This window comes from Capra hircus, chromosome 9 (assembly GCF_001704415.2).
Source record: "Capra hircus breed San Clemente chromosome 9, ASM170441v1, whole genome shotgun sequence".
NCBI lineage: Eukaryota > Metazoa > Chordata > Mammalia > Artiodactyla > Bovidae > Capra > Capra hircus.
The window spans coordinates 70175955-70195526 of record NC_030816.1 but is presented as its reverse complement, the minus strand read 5'-3'; the positions used below and the strand labels follow the sequence as shown (position 1 = coordinate 70195526).

At 39.6% G+C, this 19572-nt stretch overlaps 1 protein-coding gene across 1 annotated transcript in view; it reads left to right on the top strand.

Annotated features, from left to right (window-relative positions):
• Positions 1 to 11525, top strand: part of SHPRH (SNF2 histone linker PHD RING helicase) — a 120603-nt gene extending 109078 nt beyond the window's left edge. Inside the window, exon 30 of the mRNA XM_018053309.1 lies at positions 11456 to 11525. Within this exon, the coding sequence (XP_017908798.1) occupies positions 11456 to 11462 (7 nt within the window). The 3' untranslated portion in view covers positions 11463 to 11525. The remainder of the gene's footprint in view (positions 1 to 11455) is intronic.

The following is a 19572-nucleotide window of genomic DNA, read 5'->3' as shown; positions in this document are numbered from 1 at the left end:
GTTTCCAGTGCCATTAGTTTCTATATTTAAAAAAATTGCATTCCATAAACTAACTTTCCCACCTTTTGCAAACACAATTTTCTCTGGTAATACAGCGATTTGAAAGGTAACAACAACAGTAATAAATGGATACTGAATGCTTACTATCTAATAGGACATGTTCACACATATAAAGCCAGCTCTATCTAGGGTCTCCTTTCAAAGCCAGTGCAGGCTCATGCTAATTTGGCAAAAAGACAAGCTGATTAATAATATTAATGAGCACTAAAAACTTGTATTATCCACAAAGCAATATTGCAATTCTTTGTTCATGTTCATTCACTAAGTCATGTCCAATTCTTTGCAACCCATGGACTGCAGCACTCCAGGCTTCCCTGTCCTTTACCATCTCCCTGAGTCTGCTCAAATTCATGTCCATTGAGTCAGTGATGCTATCTAACCATCTCATCCTCTGCCACCCTCTTCTTTTGCCTTCAGCATTTCTCAGCGCCAGGAATGATATCACCTTCCTAACAGTCCTATGGGAAGGTATTATTGTTATATTGACAGAGTCTCTCCTTGACAAAATGTTAGTCCAGTTCAGTTACTCAGTTGTGTCCAACTCTTGTGGACTGCAGCACGCCAGTCCTCCCTGCCCATCACCAACTCCCAGAGTTTACTCAGATTCATGTCCATCAAGTCAGTGATGCCATCCAACCATCTCATCCTTTGTTGTCCCCTTCTCCTCCTGCCTTCAATCTTTCCCAGCATCAGAGTTTTTCCCAAGGAGTCAGTTCTTCGCATCAGGTTGCCAAAGTATTGGAGTTTCAGCTTCAGCATCAGTCCTTCCACTGAATATTCAGGACTAATTTTCTTTAAGGTGGACTGGTTGGATCTCCTTGCAATCAAAGAACTCTCAAGAGTCTTCTCCAACACCACAGTTCAAAAGCATCAATTCTTCTGACTAGACTTTGTTGGCAAAGTAATGTCTCTGCTTTTTAATGTGCTGTCTAGGTTGGTCATAGCTTTTCTTCCAAGGAGCAAGCATCTTTTAATTTCATGGCAGCAGTCACCATCTGCAGTGACTTTGGAGTCCTCCCAACCCCAAAAAAATCTTCTGTCCCTGTTTCCACTGTTTCCCCATCTATTTCCAATGAAGTGATGGGACTGGATACCATGATCTTAGTTTTCTGAACGTTGAGTTTTAAGCCAACTTTTTCACTCTCCTCTTTCACTTTCATCAAGAGGCTCTTTAGTTTTTCTTCACTTCCTGCCATAAGGGTGGTGTCGTCTGCATGTCTGAGGTTATTGATATTTCTCCCGGCAATCTTGATTCCAGCTTGTGCTTCTTCCAGCCCAGCGTTTCTCATGATGTACTCTGCGTAAAAGTTAAATAAGCAGGGTAACAATATACAGCCTTGACGTACTCCTTTCCCTATTTGGAACCAGTCTGTTGTTCCATGTCCAGTTCTAACTGTTGCTTCCTGACCTGCATACATATTTCCCAAGAGGCAGATCTGATGGTCTGGTATTCCCATCTCTTTCAGAATTTTCCACAGTTTCTTGTGATCCACACAGTCAAAGGCTTTGGCATAGTCAATAAAGCAGAAATAGACATTTTTCTGGAACTCTTTCTTTATCGATGATCCAGCAGATGTTGGCAATTTGATCTCTGGTTCCTCTGCCTTTTCTAAATCCAGCTTGAACATCTGGAATTTCACAGTTCACATACTGTTGAAGCCTGGCTTTTGAGCATTTTGAGAATTTTGAGCATTACTTTGCTAGCATGTGAGATGAGTGCAATTGTGCAGTAGTTTAAGCATTCTTTGGCGTTGCCTTTCTTTGGGATTGGAATGAAAACTGACCTTTTCCAGTCCTGTGGCCACTGCTGAGTTTTCCAAATTTGCTGGCATATTGAATGCAGCACTTTCACAGCATCATCTTTTAGGATTTGAAATAGCTCAACTGGAATTCCATCACCTCCATTAGCTTTGTTTGTAGTGATGCTTCCTAAAGCCCACTTGACTTCACATTCCAGGATGTCTGGCTCTAAGTGAGTGAGCACACCATCATGGGTATCTGGGTCAGGAAGGTCGTTTTTGTACAGTTCTTTTGTGTATTCTTGCCACCTCTTTTTAATATCTTCTGCTATGTTAGATTCATACCATTTTTGTCCTTTATTGTGTCCATCTTTGTATGAAATGTTCCCTTGGTATCTCTGATTTTCATGAAGAGATCTCTAGTCTTTCCCATTCTATTGTTTTCCTCTATTTCTTTGCATTGATTGCTGTGGAAAGCTTTCTTGTCTCTCCTTTTTATTCTTTGGAACTCTGCATTCGAATGGGTATATCTTTCTTTTTCTCATTTGCCTTTTACTTCTCTCCTTTTCCTAGCTATTTTTAAGGCCTCCTCAGACAACCATTTTGCCTTTTTGCATTTCTTTTTCTTGGGGATGGTCTTGATCACTGCCTCCTGTACAATGTCATGAACCTCTGTCCATAATTTTTCAGGCATTCTGTCTATCAGATCTAATCCCTTGAATCTATTTGTCACTTCCACTGTATAATCATAAGGGATTTGATTTAGGTCATTCCTGAATGGTCTAGTGGTTTTCCCTACTTTCTTCAATTTAAGTCTGAATTTGGCAATAAGGAATTCATGATCTGAGCCACAGTCAGCTCCCAGTCTTATTTTTTGCTAACTGTATAGAGCTTCTCCATCTTTGGCTGCAAAGAATATAATCAGTCTCACTTCAGTGTTGACCATCTGGTGATGTCCATGTGTAGAGTCTTCTCTTGATTTGTTGGAAGAGGGTGTTTGCTATGACCAGTGCATTCTCTTGGCAAAGCTCTATTAGCCTTTGCCCTGCTTCATTCTGTACTCCAAGGCCAAATTTGCCTATAACTTCAGTATTTCTTGACTTCCTACTTTTGCATTCCAGTCCCTTATGATGAAAAGGACATCTTTTTGGGGTGTTAGTTTTAGAAGGTCTTGTAGGTTTCCATAGAACCAATAAACTTAAGGTTCTTCAGCATAACTGGTTGGGGCCTTAGACTTGGATTATTCTGATATTGAATGATTTGCCTTGGAAATGAACAGAGATCATTCTGTTGTTTTTGAGAAGCATCCATGTACTGCATTTCAGACTCTTTCGTTGACCATGATGTCTACTCCATTTCTTCTTAGGATTCTTGGCCACAGTAGTAGATATAATGGTTATCTGAGTTAAATTCACCCATTCAGTCCATTTTAGTTCACCGATTCCTAAAATGTCGATTCTCACTCTTGCATCTCCTGTTTAACTACTTCCAATTTGCCTTGATTCGTGGACATAGCATTCCAGTATTGCTCTTTGCAGTATTGCTCTTTACAGCATCAGACTTTACTTCCATCACCAGTCACATCCACATCTGGGTGTTGTTTTTGCTTTGGCTCCGTCTCTTCATTCTTTCTGAAGTTATTTCTCCACTGATCTCTAGTAGAAGTAAGAGGCAAAATCATCTTTGAGCCTAGCAGTGAGACTCTGGAGTCTTTTTCTTGTAATACTTTCTCCCCATTAGCCTTTGATTTTATTTTCAAAATTAAAGCCCTGGATCGTCACCGCTTTCTGCGTGGGAGAAATCTGCTTTTATTTAGAAGATGAAAAGCAAATCTTTCAGGCTTTTGCAGCAGTGCTTATGTCCAGTTACTGGGCATAGCCCTGTTACTTCCTCATTGAGTTCCTTTGCCAAAGTTCTTTGTCTTTTTCAGGGCAGAAGTAATACTGCAGAAAGCTGAGCTGTGAATTGTCCACTCAGTGCTGTGCAACAGAAAGTTCTGTGATGATCTAAATGTTTTATATTTGCACCAGCCAATGGACTAGCTTCCTGCCACATGTGGCTATTGAATGCTTGAAGTGTGGCTAATGTGACTTGGGAACAATATTTTTCATTTATTTTAGTATGGGTTAGTTTAACTTTAAAATAAACCTCCACATATGGCTAGAGGTTGCTGTATTGAGCAGTGCAGATCTGTCTCAAAGAAGTTTCCATTTCTCACCCATGGGGTGGCATAAAAAAAGCATTTGTAAGATATTAATTCAAATCTATGAGAACCAAATAAAGGCTCCAGCTTCTCTCTAGGATTTCATTTTAGCCACTCTTTTCCCCTTCCCCTCCAAACAGTACATACACACACACTCTCTCTTTCTCTCACACTGTCGCACTAGATGAATAGCTATTTCCTGACTATATCTTGGACTTCCGTGTTGCCCAGACTTTACAGCTGTGGTCTTACCTGCCTGGCATGTCCCTTCCCCTTTGCCTTGCAAATGTCTCTTTCATTCTCGAAAAGTCATCTTCTCTTTCTTGCTCCCCTTGTTCCCGTGGACAGGGTCCCTTGTTCCAGTGTTGCTAGGTAAAGATGATATAAAATGGAGTATCTATCAAGTCATACACAGAGAATGGATGGAAAGAGACAGGAGGCAAGAATATCCAAATCCAAATCAATACCACAGAACTACAGGGGGACATGAAGTGTCCCTGGTACCACATCAAACATCTTTTTGTGATAAACCTCAGCTCTGCCTCAGTTATCTGTAAGACAGTTTAGTGCATATTGCTGTTTTGAACAGGGTTGCTGTAGTTCCTTCAGTTGAGAAATACGAGTTTGTGTCATAAATGTACCCCATCATCTTATGTGGAGCATAGAATTGCCAGTTTGGGGCTTTCCAGTAGAACACGATGGCCCCCAGGACACTTGGATATGATTCTCACGAAGGGTAGAGTTCAGGAGTCTTTACTCTGTTACTATTCAATATGTTCACGGTGTCCCTAGAGTTGGTAAGAATAGTGCAGACTACAAAAGAAATCTTTCAGGGCACTTTGGAAAGAGTCCTCTAAGATACTTCTCATTACTAAAGGACAGCTGAGATGTGCCACTCAGATACAAAGAACTTGCCCATCGAGTGGATGCAGTGAGCTGCCATCCTCCAGCTTCGGTACCTTCAGGAGCCTAGACAGCTCCCGGGCACTGCTTGGACATGGCTTACAGGAGCCCTGCCATCTCTCTCCAATGCAGAACTCCTCTTCAGTCAATCTTTCCACCACAGCTCCCTTTGGGGTTGGCCCAAAATAAAATGAAAACAGACTCAGATGAGGGAAAAAACCAGAGGGGAGGGGAAGGTGGGAGAGGACAAAATAAATACAAAGGATTAAGAGGCACAAACTTTCAGTTAGAAAATGTATAAGCCATCAGGATGGAATATATAGCATAAGGAATATGGTCAATAATATTTGAATAACTTCGTATGAGGACAGATGGTTACTAGAATTACTGTGGTGATCATTTCATAATGGATGCAAATGTCAAATCACCACACAGCACACCTGAAAAACAAACCTCATCAGTTTTTTTCACAACCACCCAGAAGGTTGATTTAGAGAAAATTAACAGTCAAGCTGCAACCAAAAAGTCATAAAATCTGAATGTGCAGTTAACTGTTGGATCCTATGGAAGTAAAAGCCAAAAAAAAAAAAAAGGATTCTTTGGGTTTTTGTCAGTTTTTGATCTATTCTTTAGCATGCCGGGTACACAGCCTCCCCGACAGGGGTCATTAAAGCCCTTATAGGTTACAAAAGAAATCTTGGCTTCCCCCACCCAAGCACACTGTTACGCATGTGTCGATCAAATAAATTTAGTTTATTTGACTAGAAACAGCTGTTATCTTCTCAGACATTGTTTCAAAAAGATAAGGTGGAAATTTTTGAGTTTTCAAGGCCATATGCAATAACATTTCCTTTTAATCAGAAACTAGATCTTAGCCAAAAGGCTGAGAAATGATTCCCTTTCTAATCAGGAAGGAACATTACTAATGTGGTAGTTGTGACCTCTACTCAGTAATGTTCCTTATTTTCAAGTTCAATTCTTCAGCTGGGTTCAGAGTGTTATATAAGAAAATGTTGAGGATGTGGATCATTATTTATGAAGAATTCAACATCAAACTTTTCATATCGTATTCATTTACTTCTTTTAGTCAGATTTTAGGCCTGTAATTATCCAGTTTGAAAACTGCTGAATTATCCTTCACGTAATGCCAGGTTTGATAGGCAAAACCCTAGTCGTAGAACAAATAACAAAACAGACAAGTACCATACCATATAGAAAGCTCTGTAATAGAAGAAAGAGCTAAATCCAGTTTGGGGAGGGTAAGAAAGTAAGACAAAAACTGGAACCTGAAAAAATGACCAAGGATTAGCAAGATTTCAGCAAGGTTTGGGGAAAGGGAAAAATGCTGAGTTAGAAAAAATAGCATTTGCAAATTTCCCTGAAGCAAAAGAGACTGGATAGTGTTTAAGGTTAAGTATAGAGTTTGGAGGGCTTCTCTGATTGCTCAGATGGTAAAGAATCTGCCTGCAATGCAGGTGACCCTTGTTTGATCCCTGAGTCAGGAAGATCCCCTAGAGAAGGGAACTGCTACACACCCCAGTATTCTCGCCTGGAGAATCCCGTGGACAGAGGAGCCCTGTGGGCTGCAATCCATGGAATCACAGAGTTTGACACGACTAACTGGCTAACTACACTTTTCATAGCGTTTGAATGAGGGCAGGTGATGCTGAAAGGTAAGATTGGAGATGCAAATAGGACCAGATCCTCAAAGAAGGATGCATTCATGGAGCCTTTACCTCTAAACTTAATTGCTAAATCACAAGTATGCTGACTCCTCATTTATTCCCCAAGATAAACATGCTTAGAAAGTGTATTGTCATTTTTATGAAAGAAATTAAATTGGCTCAGTGGAAAGTGATTTGCTACATTTATTTCATAGAGGTACTCTGTACTCTGGGCATGAGACAATCCCCTTGATATGAAAGTGACAGGTGGTTGAGGAAGGAATGTTGAGAGCCAGAAGGAATGTTGCCTTTCTCTCTGCAGCTCACAAGTTGTTCCCAAGCCACAGATTTCCACACCCTTCTGCACAACCCATTAGGAAATTCATCCATGACTCTTGTAGGATTAGACCTTAGACTGATTCCCAGGGGGGGTCTTTGGCCAAAATAAAAAGTGACTCATTCGACAGAATTAGGACCCTGAGATTCTTGCTTCTATTTTTAAAGGTATTAGATCCAGAGAATCCAAGTTATAATGACAAACTTCATGGGTAAGTTAACTGAGTAAGAATGACAAACTAAAACTTCCCTGGAGTGTAAATTGCATAGTCACAACTACTTGGCAAGGTTAGAACAAAGCTTGTACAATAGTCGAGTAATGTGGTGACCTGACTGTCCTCTCCATAAAAGTGACTGGTCACCAGGCTGACAGATTATAAGCAAATCAAGGTAAAAGAGGGTTTTAAGTAATATAAAATTAGCATTATTTTATGTTGCACTTATTGCTCATTTTTCAAGGGTCCTTGCTGAGGTCCTTATAAAACAATGCCTAAAACATTGTATTAATAAATTAATATGTAATATGTATTAATACATAATACGTAATAAATTAACATGTGGCAACAGCAGGATTTCTGTCCTTTGAGCAAGTATAATCTTTGACTTTAGGTCTTCTCGTTGCCTTTAAGTTGGGAAGAATAAAACTGTTAAAAATAATGAATAAAATTATCTAGGAAACAAGTCCAGATATTTAGATCTGTTGAGGTTTCTCATAGTTATCTGTACTCCGTATCACAGTTGAACTATATCACAGTTCTGCTGTTAGCAAACTAGCAAGCTTCCCTTTGGGGTTAGGGATGCAAAAAGAAATAAAAAGTATGTTCTCTCTTAAAACAAATATGACTGTGTGATTTCGCATTCAAATTAAAAATTAATGGGTATATTCGAACTTTCTCAAAATTAGGTTGGAAATCTATTGTAAACCACTTTAAGCTTTGGGGTGGAGAGGGCAGAATTTATTGCCTTAAGTAACCAGACAGGCCATCGTGGGTCGGCTGTGAACAGGTTCAGGAGAACATGCATTGTCATCAGGCTCCTTTCTCCACCTCAGCTGTGTTGTCCTCATTCTCAGGCTCTTCCAAAGAGCTGGCAAAGACAGCACCACGCCACTCTAGACTCCATTATTTTTATGGCTGTAGGTCCCAGTAAAAGAGAGCACCTCTCCTCTTGACAATTAGAATTCCTTGCCCACCCTTGAACTGTTTGCTGTGTGAAAGAGTCTTGACTGATCTGGCCTAGGTAACTGCTACCTTGACCTTGGATGAATGAGGAGTGGGTAATGGGTTGGGTCTCCAGAAAGAAAAAGTACAGAGTGAACAACAAAAAGAAAACAAAAAGAAAAAAATAAGTTGCAGATATCTTCTAGTTCAGTTCAGTTCAGTCGCTCTGTCATGTCTGACTCTTTGCGACCCCATGGACTGTAGTATGCTAGGCTTCCCTGTCCATCACCTTCTAGACAGGCAATCAAATAAAGAAAAAGTTTCTTTATCAAGAGCTAAAATATATAAGCATCTTTAGAAAATAATTTTCCACAGTTCTGTCCATACTTCACAAGAATATGTTATAATACTGTTTAGAAGGAAAAATTATTTGTCTCTTCTACCAAAAAGGATTGTTTAAGATCACAAAAAATTTCCCAGGACACTATATTAAAACATGTTTTAAAATAGTGTATTTAAATTCAAATGACTATCAATAGACATATTATTTCCAGTGGAAACAAAAACACTTTGCTCAGAATATGTCTTAATGGAAGTTAATTGGCTCACGTATCAGGCAAAGAAAAAGAATCAGAATGACATTTTGGGAACTGACTGAAAGGTTGGTCTACTTCTAAAACTTATTCATTGTGCTATACAACCAAAACTCACTAGCTTCTTGATGAAAATTCTTAGGGTCCTTCAAAATCTTCTTTGTATAAGATACTTTAAATAAAATATTGACAAACATATCTTTATACATAACTTAGAGGGGTTGATCTTTATTCCATTACTGTTAAATAAAAGGATGCTTTGTTGCTGTTTAGTCACTAAGTCATGTCTGACATTTTTGCAACCCCATGGACTATAGCTCACCAGGCTCCTCTGCCCATGGGATTCTCCCAGCAAGTACACTGGAGTGGGTTGCCATTGCCATCTTCCTGACCCAGGGATTGAACCTGTGCCTTCCGCATTGGCAGGCAGATTATTCTTCACCACTGAGCCACCAGGGAAGCCCTAAATAGATGCTTGCGTACATGCTAAGTCACTTCATTCATGTCTGACTCTGCGACCCTGTGGACTGTAGCCTACCAAGTTCCTCTGTCCATGGGATTCTCTAGGTAAGAATACTGGAGTGGGTAGCCTTTCCCTTCTCCAGGGGATCTTCCCAATCCAGGAATTGAGCTGGGGTCTCCTACATTGCAGGCAGACTCTTTACCAACTGAGCTATGAGGGAAGCCCTGGGGTGGGTTGCCATTTCCTCCTCCCGGGGATCTTCTCAACCCAGGGATCGAACCTGTGTCTCTTACCTCTCCTGCATTGGCAGACAGGTTCTTAACCTCTAGTGCTACCTGAGAAGCCCAAAATAGATGCCTGCTCTTAATCTATTGCTATTGAAACCAATTTTGAGAGTGGAGACAGAAGAGAAGGAGGGGTGGAGTAGGGAGAGAGAAAAGGCTACAGAGAGAGAACAGCCAGTGTTTTATGTTAGACAGACAGAAAGAGAGACAGAGAGAGAGAGGAAAGAAGAGAAGAAAAACAAGAAAAAAATAAAAGCAAGACTGACTGTGAAAAAGCTGGGACAGCATCAGACCATAAACAAAATGCCTTCCAGAGCAGATTATGCAAAAGGCATTTCACAAGGTAAACAATCCCCTAACCATCAAGGTTGTGAAAGAAACCGGAAACTAAAAAAGGAAGCGGTCTCTCCTCTCTCTGTATTGGTTAAGACAAATTCCTAGTGTCTTTGAGGCTGAATCTCAATCTCATCTTGAGTTTGATTCCCTGACATGCTCTCCAACCCCTCATTTCTTCTAGAAGGGTGAGATACTATCTATTCCTCATGAAATGAAAGCTAATTTTATTTTAAACACATTTTATTCCACCTTTTAATTTGCTTGGGCTACACAGTGAGCTCTTCGCAAGCAGAAAGTGAGGCCGTAGAGCTAGCAGATGGAAGCTGGCTGGGAAGGAGCTGACCTTTACAGGCACGCCGCGTGGTGGGCTTTCCCGTCCACCCTCCCTTTCTCCACTGGGTACCGAACTATATTTAAGTATAATTTCACCCTGCCTGAGCTTTTTCTAGGTAAAGACTGGTTTCTGGGTCAGAACCCTGCTCTGTGAATACTACTAAGGTCCATGTTTTGCACATACAGGCTTTGAAATCACAATTTATCTTTTATTTGAACAGTTCTAAGCATAAGATGGTTAGGTGCTTAGATATAAAAAACCACAGTACCTCCTTCTCCGGCTTTCCCGGTAGCTCAGACAGTAAAGAGTCCACCTGCAATGCAGGAGATTTGGGTTTGATCCCTGGGTCAGGAAGATCCCCTGGAGAAGGGAATGGCTACCCATTCCAGTATCCTGACCTGGAGAATTCCATGGACAGAGGAATCTGGTAGGCTATAGTCCATGGGATCTCAAAGAGTCGGACATGACTGAGGGCCTAACACACACACCTACACACCTCCTTTTCGCAGAGCAGCTTATGGTATTATTAAGAGCAATTTGCCCAGTGGTGGAGAAAGCAGGAAAATTTAGTGCCTGGTAACCAGATATCTGCACAAGCTGGTTTGTCTCGAATAATTATTAATAATGCCTCCTTTTACTCTCGAAAAAGTTCTGGTGTGGATGAAAAAATATAAGATCACTCTACAAACAACCCTAGAGATATTTTTAAAGATACCCTTGCAGTCTGTGGACATGGATATATACTGTGATACACACAAGAGCTCCTTGACAATAAGTGATTAGGGTAATTGCAATCATCAGAAGTCTGAAAACATATCACAGCCATTCGCTTTATTATCCTTTTACAGATACTGCATTTTTTTACAAACTGAAACTTTGTGGTGATGCATTCCAAAGAAATAATGAGTGGGCTGCTCTGCGTGCAAAGTGGACTCTTGAGGAGGAAACTACTCCTGGTGAAGATGCTGAAAATATCGTTGAAATGACAACAAAGGATTTAAAATATTACATGAAATCAGTTGATAAAGGAGCATGGGGTTTGAGTGTGTGTGTGCTAAGTTGCTTCAGTTGTGTCTGATTCTTTGTGACCCTATGGACTGTAGCCCCACCAGGCTCCTCTGTCCATGGGATTCTCCAGGCAACAATACTGGAGAGGGTAGCCGTTTGCTTCTCCAGGGGATCTTCCCAACCAAGGGATTGAAGCTACATCTCTCATGTCTCCTGCATTAGCAGGCAGGTCCTTGGAGAGGACTGAGTAATTATGGAAGAAACTCCACTATGGGAAAATGGTATCAAAGAACATTACCTTCTACAGAGAAATCGTTCATGAAAGCAGGAGTCACTCCATGTAACCAACTTCATTTTTTTTCTTATTTTAAGAAATTGACATAGTTACTCCACGCTTCAACAACCACTGCCCTGATCAGAAGCCATCAACACGGAGGTAAGATTTTCCAACAGTGAAAAGAATACAACCCACCAAAAGCACAGATGATGGTTAGCAATAAAGTATTTTTAAGTCAAAGTACGTATATTATATTTTTAGACGTAATGCTATTGCACACTTAACAGTATAGTGTAAACATGACTTTTATATACACTGGGAATCCAAAACATTCTTGTGACTCACTTCATTGCAATATTCAATTAATGGTCTGGAACCAAACCTGCAATACCTCTGGGGTGTGCCTGTAAGTAATTAGTGATCCATTATCTTGTTCAGTTCTAGATTTTCCACTGAACCTGCCTGTCAGTCCTGCTGAGCCTGGAACAATAGACAGTGAGCACACAGGAACACAAAGAAGACAGGCTGTCTGGGAAGCAGGGGAAAGGCTTGCACCACCCAGGGGAACTGGGAGAATATGAGCCCTGGGAAGGAACTCACATGTTTTTAAACATGGAAGTCATTACAAAATGATGAGTCCGGAGGGGAGGGAAGGGGTAATAGGAAATCATATGTTGCCTCTGCCTGGTTCTGCTCCTGTCTATTTTATCTCACCTTGTGGCAAGGGGTGAGGAAGTTAAAAAAAAGCACTTATATTAAGTTAAAAGCACTTGTATTGCCACCATCAAGCTTAGAATATACTCTGCCCAACATCACAACAACTGTCCAGGATGAACTGCCCCTCTTGGCCACCCGCCCATCCTCCCTGCATTTGTTTACTTCCAACTGTAAAAGGGAAGTTACGGTGCAAGCATGAAGGGGACAACCACTTGGGAAACAAGTTCCTGATAGAAGGATGGCATCGTCAGTGGGTCTGTTCTGTTATCTAAACTGCAGTTGGGACACTCATAGTTGCAACTCAAACTGCAAGAACGTTTACGACCATAATCATCGCTGGAACTGCAGGGAGGAAAGAAAAACTGCGGTGAATAAACACTAGTCAACTTAAAGAAAAGAATATTGGTCAGTATACATGCAAATACTTGCTCCACAGCAGAAATGCCTAATTTTTAAATAAATAAATTGAAATTTATTCCTGGTTTTAAACCAGTGGTTTCCTCTGATGTTTGATATATTGTAGCACATTATGAAAGCAGATCAGCAAAGCAAAGATGTCTGCTTGGCATTACTCCTTGAGACTATTCAGTTTTCACTGATGAGATAGGAGAAAGAGTCACTTGTATTAGGACTCTCCAGAGAAATGAAACCAATAAGAGATATATTAAAAATTTTGTATAAAAATATATTAAAAGTTTATGTAATATAGATCATTATGTATATAATTTACCATATAAATTAGATCTATAAGTATATAGATATTTACACTATATATATTACCTCTTCTGTTTTTTATCTCTTCTGATCTATATAAGAGAACAAGAGAGAGAGATTCATTTTAAAGAATTGCCTCATGCTGTTGTGGAGGCTGGCAAGTCCACAATCTGCAATGTAGGCCAGAAAATGCAGACCTAGGCAGGAACTGCAATTCAAGGCCACTGGCTCTCTGCTGGCTGAATTGCCTTTCTTCCTAAGAGGTCAGTCTTTTTCGATTAAAGCCTTCAACTTGTTGGATGAGGCCTACTTATATTAAAGAGAGTCATATGCTTTACCCAAAGTCTACTGATTTAAATGTTATTCTCACTTAAAAAAAACATTCACAGAAATGTCTAGAATAATGTTTGACCAAGTGTCAGGATAGCGTATCTTCACCAAATGGACACATGAAATTAACCATCACAATCAGTGTCCCCAGTGTGATGCTACCTTAGTCTTGGTCACACCTTCAAAGCCCACTTAATAGTCAAAGGGACTATATTTGTAACATAAATAAAAATAAGACACCTAATAGAAAATTATTTGCAATTAGTAACATGGAGCAGAGTTCTTTCCTAATTTAGTACAAAATACAATAAAGAAATTAATTCCCTTGATTTTGTCCAGGTTTCCTGAACTACATTGTGAAGGATACCACCTCTAGGAAAATGATCATATCGATTCAGTCTTTGCAACTGAGAAACACAATAATAAGATGTAGATAAATACAGAAGGTTACATTGATTCATTCAGACTTGCTGCTTCTGACCTAAATAAAAGAATATGCAGTTAATTTATCTCAGAACATTGTCAGGAAACCGTGTTTTTAACTTGGAAATGCAAAAAGGTTTTTTTTAATAAAGCATACTTGAAATGATATGGAAATGTGTTTCACCACCAGAACAGCCCTTCTATTTTTAATCAAGGATAGTTTCCTAGTGTGTAGTAGTTACTCTGCACAGCCCCTAGGACAGTCTTGGAGTGGAGTGGTGACCCAACAGTGACTGTCCCAAGAGGTTCTCTAGATGCTGGAATACCTGAACCCCAAACAGAGGCCCCTGGGCTGACATGTGGGGCTGTCAATAGCACAGATACTTTAAATAGAAACTTGAAACCTACTGTCCCAGAAAACCATCCCAGTGTTTATTTTTCTTTCAGAGAAAAGTAGGCTGTGAAAGATATTTTTCAAAAATAGACTAAGACACTTACACAGTGAACTTAATATAAGTTATCTCCCTATAAATGTAAGACATCACCCTGAGATGAACTGTTCTTTATAAAAGAAGTAGCATTGATTCCTGGAAATGAGAACAAAATATTGTTTGTGGTGAATGATTTCTATTTGCGTTTTATCCCTGGTAGTAAATAATTATTTTTACCACTTAAGATTTAGATCAATGAAAAGTGTGAAATATTCAATGATCTTTTCTTCTTGTTACACTCTCTTGTTATAGAGAATATTCTCTATAAAGATGATTATTCATTCATTTTGCTTCTTCAACATATTTTGAAAGCTGTGTGCTGGCATTGTGAGATATGCCGGAGACTGGTCAAGGAGTAAGACTCAGCTTGTAACCTCAAAGAACTCCAGTGCTAGCAGGCTAGGGGAAGCAGGCAGGTAAGCACCAAGGGTATGTGTTGTGAAAATAGAGGAACAAAGACACAGGGGAGGAGGGATGAGCCTTATTCAGAAAGAAGAGGTTAATGACAGTGTCAGCCAATAAGAAATATTTAAATTCTCTAAATGTGTGCTGTGTGCCCAGCACTAGATGTCATTACCTTCTTTTGCCTGGTGTTAATCCCTCAGCAATGGAGACCTTGAACCAAGTTGAAGATGTGTTGACCTCATGGCTCTTCAAGTGGGCCTCATGGAACATGGGATCTGAAAGAGGGCACTTCTCACAAAGCTTGATTACAAGTCAGAACCGAAGCTTCAATGAGAGGCTGCTGACTGAAGCACGATCTTTAGGAAACTCAGAGCACATCTTCCAACATCTGTCAAACATGAGGGCTATTACCCCCATTCTCCTGTCTCAACCATCCTCCATTTGAGAGGTGTGAAATAGTCTGTGTGTATTTACTTACCAACATTTATTGTTCATACTCTGCTGCCTACTTCCAGAAAGAATTTTGGAACACTTCCTTTTCATAAAGATATCCATATGATATGGTCATTGAAAAAATAATACACGTTAAGTAATTGAGGAGGTAGTGAGTATTTTAACCTGGTTTGCTGCAAGTGAGCATTAAATTTACCTCTATTCCTACACTGATAGTCAAGGGGAAAAAAGGAAAGAAAAAAAGAAGATGGGAAAGGGTGAGCAAGATGGCACTCACATTACTTTTATCATTAGATAGAAAAGAAAATTAGCGATTCAGAAATGTCTTTACTCTTCCTCTAGGGCAGAATCCCTAAGGCAGGAATAGTGTAAAAATGTCTCTACAAAGGGAATTATGTAAGCAATATTTATGTAAAGGATGAGGATACATGCTCTGTGTGTGTATGTGTATGTATGGTGTGTGTGTGTGTGTGTGTGTGTGTGGTATGTGTGTGTGTGTGTGTTATGAAAGCTGAAAGCAAATTGTTAAAGCTTCCAAAAGGTCCTTCCATAGGGAGCCAACATAATGATAATATCTCCCATTTATTATATGTTGACACTGTACTAGGGCTTTATGTATATTTTCTCTGATAATGTTGTAAGATAGATGCTATTTCTCTGATAATGATATGAGATAGATGTTCTTCCACAAGCTACTTAGAAAGGAACTTAGAGACCAAGGAATTTGGCTAAGTTGTAAAGCTAAGATATAGATCTGTGTCTGCCTGATCTAAAGTCTATGTTCTTTCCACTCTACTCACCAAAGCATGTAGAATTCTGTTGATTTGATGTGGAGACAGAAGTAGAACAACCTGGAAAGTGCTAATCATCATGTCCTTATATCTCCAATAACTGTTGTCTAAATCCACTTTGACACAGTCAGGAGAGCAAACCATCTGAGTTTAAGATTGCTGGCAAAAATCTGCAAAGCTGATATTTTGCAAAAGAAAATTTAAATGTTTTATACACTGGGTCTCTAAGAAGCATGGCAAAATTTCTTTTACACGAAGGTTTAGCCAGGTATACACTTTTCAAGGTGAGGACTAAATCCTATCTTCCTGCAAGGCTAGGCTGTGGGGCTGATTATGGTTAAGTGCAGTCACTCAGTCGTGTCCGACTCTTTGCGACCCCATGGACTGTAGCCTACCAGGCTTCTCCATCCATAAGATTCTCCAGGCAAGAATACTGGAGTGGGTTACCATTTCCTTCTCCAGGGGATCTTCCCAACCCAGGGATCGAACCCAGGTCTCCCGCATTGGAGGCAGATGCTTTAACCTCTGAGCCACCAGGGAAGCCCTGATTATGGTTAGGGCCAAAGCTTTTCTTCCTAACCAGGTTAGCACACCAGATTCTACACAATAAAGCTTAAAAGCAACATACATCAGTAAAGACTCTCACTTGAAAGTGACCGAAATCCAATCTGAATCAATATAGAAAAAGGATTAGTGATCTTACAAAATCAAAGGAGAGGTGAACATCCAAACCACCTGAAAGGTTGAGATTGTGTCCCATGAGTCAAAAGAATTTCCCACCAGGTCTCTTTTCTCTCTCTCATTTGCTATCTCTTTCTCTCTGCCAAGTTCTTGCACTGAGTTAGGCTTTCTCCATGTGGCAGGAAATATGATCACACACAGTTCCCGAGTTTTACATCTCAATTCCATCATAGGGTAGGGCTGTCTCATACAAACTACTTCTCCCTCCCCAAGAAACAAATAAACAACCCAAGTAGAACATCTTGGTTTGGTTGCCCAACTGTGGAGTACTCAACACTTTCAAGGAAGCAGAGTTGCTCAGAGAACTGCATGATTGTAGTAGAAAGAAGAGCAATTTTCAGAAGAGTTGCTTTTCCAGAAGTCAGGAGGTGATTGGTAAAACAAACAGTAAGTATACTCCATAAGATTGTCTTGTGTCAGTGACTTTTAGAAACAGAGATTAGCAACAGTGAAGTATTTCTGTATAATAAAATAATAGTTTTTTACCTGATGATTAAAATTTTCATTTGTTAATACTCTTATTGCAAAAGACATTCAAGATCATTTAAAGGGATATATAAAATAAACCAGTTACCAATAATACATGACAGTAAGTCATAAGCTACAAATTATATGAGAGTCAAAAAGTTAAAACAAACATGGAGGCAAAGTAGAAGTAGAAATTAATTAGATGAAAAGTGCAATCATACTGTTTATTTTGAGCTACAAATTTTGCTCTATAAAAGGGAATGATAGGACAATTCATGGTACCCATAAAATAAAAACAAATCTATTTCTCAAAATGACCAGGACTAGTCCTTATAGTAAGTCCAAAAAAGATATGTTCCTGAGCTGCTTCATAAAATAGAGAAAGTGTATTCCAAGAACACAAGATCCATAAGAGAATTATTAGAAAAATTCTCAATACAAACCCAGGGCTCCATACCCAGTACAATTCAAGAACAACAATTTTGCAGGGAATATAACAGTCTGTTCTAGAAATACATCTCCTGGCCCTTAAGAGATTTAATCCAGTGATAGATTTCATGCATTTACTCAGTGAACAAGTATTGTGTACCTACTAATTGCCAAACACGGATGTTGGAAATATAATGGGAACAAAATATGAAGGAACAAATGGAATGTGCATCTTTCCTAAATCATTCTTGGACATTGCTTCTCTTAGTTGAGCTTTTAATAACAACAACAAAAAATAACCTGAATAACAAAGAGTTAAAAAATGTACTCTCAGACTTCCTGGGTGGCACAGTGGATGAGAATCCATCTGCCAGCACACGGGACATGGGTTCAATTCCTGGTCCAGGAAGATTTCACATTCTAGGGAGCAACGAAGCCCATGTACAGCAATTACTGAAGCCTGAGTGCCTAGAGCCTGCAATAAGAGAAGACACCGGAGAGAGAGAAGCCGTCCACCTCAGCTAGAGGGCAGGTCTCACTTGCAGCAACTAGAGAAAGCAGGCGCATAGCAATGAAGATCACTGCAATCAAAAATTAATAAATAAATAAAATTTTTAAAAAATGTAATATCTGGCAAGTGGCTAGCAACATTCTATTTTGCCAATTAAAGACACAATCATATGGCTCCTGCAGGGAAGAGTTAGGGTTAGAATAGATAACTTGTGAAGAACAAAGAACTTAACAAAGACATTTTCCCTGAAGCCATTCCGCTTCCTCCTGGAGGTGAGGGAATTTTTGTAGGCAGAGCCAAGATCTTTTTCAGAAAATGATGACTGTTAAAAGGCTCCAACTTTCTCCACCAGATAATTTGACAATTATTTTAAAAAGTTGACCAAAAAAAAAAAAAAATCATAAGGCAGTATAAGTATATTTGAATGCCAATCTCAACATACTAAGATCCCTATAAAACACTCAAGAGCACTAAGTTTTTAACTACTCTCTGATACATAGCCTCCAAGAGGGAATATTTGTCAAATATATATCCAGGCAAACAGATAAGACATCATGCTACATTGAATATTAATAATGAAGACTGAGAGTTAGTCACCAAAGAATAATTTTGAAGTTCTATTTTGGGGGGCTCCCCTGGTAGCTTAGCTGATAAGGAATGCATCTGCAATGCAGGAGACCCCGGTTCATTTCCTGGGTTGAGAATATCCACTGGAGAAGGGAATGGCTACCCATTCTAATATTCAGGCCTGGGTCCCAAAGATTTGGAAACGACTGAACAACTTTCATTTTCACTTTATTTTTTTGGAAGGGAGGCAATAATTAAGTCAATTGCCTATTAAAGGTCCTACATTATGTTTACAAAATTGTACCAGATATGTCTATAAAAGTACTTTCCAGAAATCTGTAGTACAGACCTGTAGACTAGCTCTCCCTTTTTAAAACTGAAGTATAGTTGATTAACAATATTGTGTTAGTTTCAGGTGTACAGCATAGTGATTCAATTAACAGATACAAATTACTATCCATAGGATAGATGTGCAACAAGGATTTACTGGACTCGTTCTCTTTTGAGCCGACTACATCCAGATAGACCTGGCTGGTATCCACAAAACAGGTATCCCAGAGAACTCTCTATGTTGCTAATGTTAAATCATTCCTCAGAACAGAGTTCAATAGCACTAACTGTATATTATTATTACTATTATTACTATAATTTTAGCACCACCAGTCAATAGGTTAAGCTGATTTATGAAACTACTTGTAATTCTATAAGGGTATAACTCTTATTACTTGACTTGTCGAGAGAGCATGCATCTAATTAATACAAGCATTGAGCCTATTTGGGCTTCCCCGGTGGCTCAGAGGTTAAAGTGTCTGCCTGCAATGCGGGAGACGTGGGTTCGATTCCTGGGTTGGGAAGATCCCCTGGAGAAGGAAATGGCAACCCACTCCAGTATTCTTGCCTGGAGAACCCCATGGACGGAGGAGCCTGGTGGGCTACAGTCCACAGGATCGCAAAGAGTCGGACACGACTGAGCTACTTCACTTTGAGCCGATTTACTGGCTCTGTTTATGAATGAAATTAACCGACCAGTTCTTATCTACTCTTATTTTCACAGGTAGTCTTGTGGTAAAGTATCTAAATCTACACTGAAAGTCTGTTATTTATATTGAAATGATCAAGCTTGGCCCATGGATCTCTGTTAAATCAAAAGAAGACAATAAATGTTGCACAGG